This window comes from Hyperoodon ampullatus (assembly GCF_949752795.1).
Source record: "Hyperoodon ampullatus genome assembly, chromosome: X".
In the NCBI taxonomy this organism is placed as follows: domain Eukaryota; kingdom Metazoa; phylum Chordata; class Mammalia; order Artiodactyla; family Ziphiidae; genus Hyperoodon; species Hyperoodon ampullatus.
The window spans coordinates 33753629-33759628 of NC_136913.1; the positions used below are offsets into that span (position 1 = coordinate 33753629).

The 6000-nt window shown below is 35.1% G+C and overlaps 1 protein-coding gene across 1 annotated transcript in view; it reads left to right on the forward strand.

Moving 5' to 3' along the window:
* The window catches only part of CFAP47 (cilia and flagella associated protein 47), a gene marked incomplete at both ends in the record, with an annotated part of 271498 nt that extends 266924 nt beyond the window's left edge, over positions 1-4574 (forward strand). Inside the window, 1 exon segment of the mRNA XM_079727989.1 lies at positions 4370-4574. Coding sequence (XP_079584115.1) covers positions 4370-4574 — 205 coding nt within the window.
* Positions 4575-6000: the final 1426 nt, after the last annotated feature.

The window sequence follows — 6000 nt, forward strand, 5'->3', positions numbered from 1 at the left end:
TTGTTTATTTGAGTTCTTTCTTCTTTTTTTTTTTTTTAAATGTAGGCATTTATCACTATAAACTTCCCTCTTAGTACTACTTTTGCTGCATCCCACAAGCAATGTTGTGTTTTCATTTTCGTTTGTCTCAGGATATTTTCTAACATCTTTTTGACTTCTTCTTTGGTTCATTGGTAGTTCAAGATTTCATTGGTTTTTTTTAAATTAAAATTTGATTTTTTAATTTCCACATATTTGTGTATTTCCAATTTTCCTTCTGCTATTGATATCTAGTTTCATTCCACTGTGGTGGGAGAAGACAACTGGTAGGATTTCAGTCTTCTCAAATTTGTTTAGACTTGATTTGTGACCTGACATGCAGTCTGTCCTTGAGAATGTTCCATGTGCCCCTGAGAGGAATGTAAATGCTGTTGCTGTTGAGTGGAATGCTCTGCGTATATTTGTTAGAACCATTTGTCTATAGTGTTGTTCCTGTCTTCCTTTTTCTTATTGATCTTCTTTCTTGGTTTTCTATTCATTATTGGAAATGGGATTTTGAAGTCTCCTATTATTATTCTATTGCTTTCTATTTCTCCTTTCATTTCTGTTAATCTTTGGTACATATATTTAGATACTCTGTTGTTGGGCATATGTATAGCTATAATATGTATAATTGTTATATCATTCTGGCAAGTTGATCTGATATAAGGTCCTTCTTTGTCTTCTCTGACAGTTTTTTTTTAAGTCTACTTTGCCTAATATAAGTAAGGCCATCCATGCTCTTTTGTTTACCATTTGCCGTCTTTCTTCCCTTTAAGACTTTCAGCTTATGTGTACTTTTAAACCCAAAGTTAGTCTCTTATAGACAGCATATACTTGGATCTTGTTTTTTATCCTATCAGCTACTGTCTCTTTTGAGTGGGGAGTTTGATTTACATTTAAAGTAATTATTGATAGGGAAGGACTTAGTATTGTCATTTTGTTGTTTTCTGTATGTCTTATGGCTCTTTTGTCCATCTTTTCTTCTCTTGCTGTCTTCCTTTATGTTGTATTGATTTTTTTTTCTAGTAACATGCTTTGATTCCTTTCTTTTTCTTTTGGGTATCTTCTATAGGTGTTTTCTTTGTGGTTACCATAGGGCTTACATAAAACATCTCATAAGTTTAACAATCCATTTTAAGCTGATAACTTGACTTCAGTTGCATACAAAATCTGTACACTTTGTTAGTGATGTACAAATTACATATTTTATATTGTGTATCCATTCATATATTTTATAATTAGAGTATTTTTATACTTTTGTTTTTTAACTTTTATGCCACAATTAAAAGTGATTTATGTACCACTGTTACACTATTGAGTTTTGTGTATTTTTCTATATATCTATATTTTCTATATATTTACCTTTACCTTTATACTTTCGAATGCTTTTGTGTGGCTGTTTGGCATCTTTTCATTTCAACTTGAAGGACTCCCTTTAGCATGCGTTGTAAGGCAGGTCTAATGGTGATTAGCTCCCTCAGCTTTTCTTTGTCAGGGAAAGTATCCACTTCATTTTTGAAGGATGGTTTTGCTGGTTATAGTATTTTTGCTTAGCAGTTTGTTTTTTATCACTTTAAATATATCATCCCTCTCATTTCAGTCTTACAAGGTTTCTGCTGAGAAATCTGCTGAGAGCCTTACAAGGATTCCCTTGTATGTGATAAGTTACTTTTCTCTTGCTATTTCCAAATTCTCTTTTTGGCTTTGTTGACATTTTGATTATGCGTCTCATTGTGGAGTTATTTGCTTTCATCCTATTTAGAGCCTTTTGGACTTGATGAATCTGATGTCCATTTCCTTCCCCAGATTTGGGAAGTTTTTGGCCATTATTTCTTTAAATAAGCTTTCTGCCTCTATTTTTCTCTTTTCCTTATGAGACTCATAATGCGTATATTGGTCCTCTTGATATTGTTGTGTAAGTCCCTTAGATTTTCTTCACTCTATTTTATTTATTTTTTCTTTTTGCTCCTCTGACTGGATAATTTCACATGACTTTTCTTCAAATTCTCTGATTACTTTTGCTTGATCAAATCTGTTGAACCTCTAGTGAATTTTTTATTTCAGTGAATTTTTCAGCTACATTCCTCAGCTCCAAAATTTGTTTGGTCTTTTTTTATATTTTCTATCTCTTTGTTGAAATTCTCATTTTGTTCATGCATTGTTTTCCTGATATTGTTGAACATCTTCATGACAGTTATTTTGAATAATTTGTCAAGTAAGTCCTATAACTCCATTTCTTTATGGTGCGTTTCTGGAGACTTATTTTGTTTCTTTAACAGGGTAATTTTTTTCTGTTTCTTCATATTCTTTTTAACTTTGTGTTGGTATCTACACATTTGAAAAAATAGCTACCTCTCCCATTCTTTACAGACTGGCTTTATACAGGGAAAGATCTTCACCAAGCAGTGCAACTAGAGACTCTGGGGGCCTCTCAGGTCTTTTCTGTGAATATGTCTTTCTGATCTTGTGTATGAAGATTACTAATTAGAGGAGCTTGCCAGCTTCTATTTTCTCATGAGTTTGTAATCTCTTGCGCCCTCTGGTGTCTGTCTTCTGTAGTGTGAGTACTCTGAAATGGCACACTGCCCAGATCTTTTTTTCAGCAGCCTCTAGGCATCTAGAGTTTGTCATGTTCTCTCAGTTCCATAAGACAAGCAAGACAGAAACCAGAACCTTAAGCAGCCCACTGAAAAGCCAGAAATTTGGATGCATGTTCCACTCTTCTTTTTCTGCACTTATGGAGAGTCTTCTGAGCTATATCAGTTTCTGTCTGCCATACCATGAGACCTCTGTAGAACCAGTACCCTGCCCAGCTCTTTTTTGTTCTCAGAAACTACCATGCTTCTAGAGTGTGTCAGGTCTCATCAATACTTCAAGATAGGCAAGACAGAAGCCAGTCCCCCAGCAGCCCCACACCTCCAATATCCAGATGTTGGATGTCTGGTCCACTCTTCTCTTTTCTTCACCTGGGAGAAGTGAGACCTGAGAATTTCCTCCTAATCCTGTGGTACTGTGCTCAGGAGGGAGAGCTTGTGGTGACAGGACCCACATATTTTCCTAATAGCTTCAGAGCAGCTGATTTTGCACTCACTTGCAGGGCAGAAGCCTCTTAACTGGTTTCAGAATTTCTCACAATGGAAATTGGCCTGCATATTTTTGAATCAGTGTCTCCATGGAACTGATCTGGGGCTTCCTATTCTGCCATCTTCCTGACATCACCCCTCTGGATATTCTGTTTTATACATCTCTTATTTATTGGATCATGCATCATTGCCTAGCACTGGTAATAAAATGTTTTAAAACAATAACAATCATAATGACTATATTAATATTAATTAGTCCTTGTCAGGTACTTTCCATGTGCCAGGAAAGATAATAATCTTTATGGGTATTATTAATTTAACAGAATGAAAACTGAGGTTCAGAAAGACTAAGCAAGTTGCTTGAAGTCATGCTCCCAGATAGAGCTAAGATTCCGGTCTAAGCCATCTGTGTCCTTAGTCCACTTTCTCAGACCACCTGCTATGAGACTCAATACACATTTACTGAAAGGATCAGTGAGTCCCAACCTGAATCTCCTATCTGCTCTTCTATGTTTCACTGTTGGATCTTTTCTAGGAAACTGTTCTTTACCTTCTGCCTGTATCTCCCCTGTCAGTTTGGATTTTAAATTCCTCACAACCTCCCATGTACTGTGCCTCTCTCCTGCTTTCTTCTACCAAGAAGTTCCTCAAATTCTTTCACAGTCTTCATCTCAAATGTAATCTACCTTGACTTCAAGATGGTCACTTGAATCTTAAATGTCACTCAGTTCACTTCAGATCATAGCAGCTCATCTTCAGGCCCAAGAATCTTTAATGAACCTGTAAAGTACTTATGTCTTACTTAGCAAGTGGAAAACTGAAGGAGAGTGAGCAAATATCACATTGGAATAGTAGTAAAAACAAAGGCTTTATGATAGCTGCTGTGGTCAGGCATTTTAGATATTAATTTATTTTAAAATAATTGAATTTTCATTTGTTATTCAGTTATTCAGTTATTATAGGGACAGCATTGTATTCTTTGTACACTATAAAAATAAAATGTGATTAAAAATATCTTTAAGATTCCATTTTTGTCACCCTACAAAGAATGACACTTTTCGATAATTTTAAAAATGCCTCCTCACTATTATTCTGTAAGCATTCCATAAAGTAACAAGTATCAGACTCACAGCGGCATAACAGCATTAATGTTTAACTGTAGTCCTATGCAACAGGATATAAACCAAGCCCTACCCATCAAGTTCTCATAAAGGGAACAGGGTAATGATACAATTTTAAAGGTTGATATTATGTTTTTGTTCCAGAAATCTCGAGCCATTCACGGCATACTTCCTACCTGGCATTGATCCTGAGTTTTTCATAAAACCTCAGGTTGGAGAACTTCTTCCTTTTGACACTGAAGGAACTCTAATCGTTGTGGGTTTTAAACCCAAAATGTACAGCAGGAAATACAAAGCAACATTAGCAATACAGGTGAGTTCTACAAAGGCAGTAGTCAAGAATGTTTGATGTCACAAAAGTCATTAAATGACTTTGGGAGAAAAGGTTTCACCCAATGATCACAGATAAAGAATAGCAACATTATCTTGTAAAAGTCAACATATTTCAACTGCTCTGTCTTGTTTTAATTTCCTTTTGGTCAATAAAGAAATTTTAAATGTGAAGTATAACCAAAAATATTGTTATCACCAGTGAAAATAGGAAATTATTTCTCTTCCATATTAAGGGATTGTGGAAGAGATAAATAATGACTGTAAAGTGATTTGTATAGTCACATACTATTTTCTGTAATAACCAATTCAAAGACTTTAGGTGATTTGCGATAGAGATTTTGAAACCTTTGATTAAGGGATAAGATGTTGTCAAAATGTTAAAGTCTAAAATGAAGAAAATTAAATAGAAGATAAAATTTATTTTGAATTGAAAAAAAATGATATGAAATGGGCCATTAATGTAAAATAATGTTAAAGTGATCATTTTATTAAAAGTTAAGGTAAATACAATTCTGAAAATTTATCCAGTAAGCAACACTTCTCCATAAAATTTCCCACATATATGCCACTAGGAACTTTTTGGTTAAGGTAACTTTCAAGTTATTTCTGAAAAGATGCCTATTGCCACTGTCTGTTTTCAGTAGCACAGGCACAAGGGACTTGTAGTCTTGTTTTGAGACACAACTACTGATGCCAAAGTGTCTACTAGACTTCTGAATCAGACACTAATTAAGCAGCACCATTGGCAGAAAAATGTGTTGTTACTGTTTTAATGAATAGAGAAAAATGTTGAATATTGCTTGAGAAAATTATTTTTATTTTTCATCTTAGAGTCCTTACAACCTAGGTAATAAAAATATAAAGCCTCTGGAGACTTGCTGCACATAACCCACTCCTGTGTTAATATTTGATTTTAAATGATCATGTTGATATATTTCCTTCTTAAAATGATATTTTTAAAATAGATTTGTGAATAAAATTATATTCAGTTTATAGTATATGGTGGACATTTCTGAAATTAACTACTTAGGAGGTTTTTTTTTTTTTTTTTTTTTTTTTTTTTTTTTTGCGTTATGTGGGCCTCTCACTGTTGTGGCCTCTCCTGTTGCGGAGCACAGGCTCCGGACGCACAGGCCCAGCGGCCATGGCTCACGGGCCCAGCCGCTCCGCGGCATGTGGGATCTTCCCAGACCGGGGCACGAACCCGCGTCCCCTGCATCGGCAGGCGGACTCTCAACCACTGCGCCACCAGGGAAGCCCTTTAGGAGGTTTTACCAACAAAATTCTGTTTCTGATTTCCCTATGCAGAATTGACAGTTAAATCAGTGGCAGCAGAATTGAAGGGTTTCTGTGAAAGAATAAGTTAGTATATGGGATCAACTGAGAATATAACATTTTCATTTAGTCTGAAGTAGTATAGTTTGATAAAGTATATACAGGGA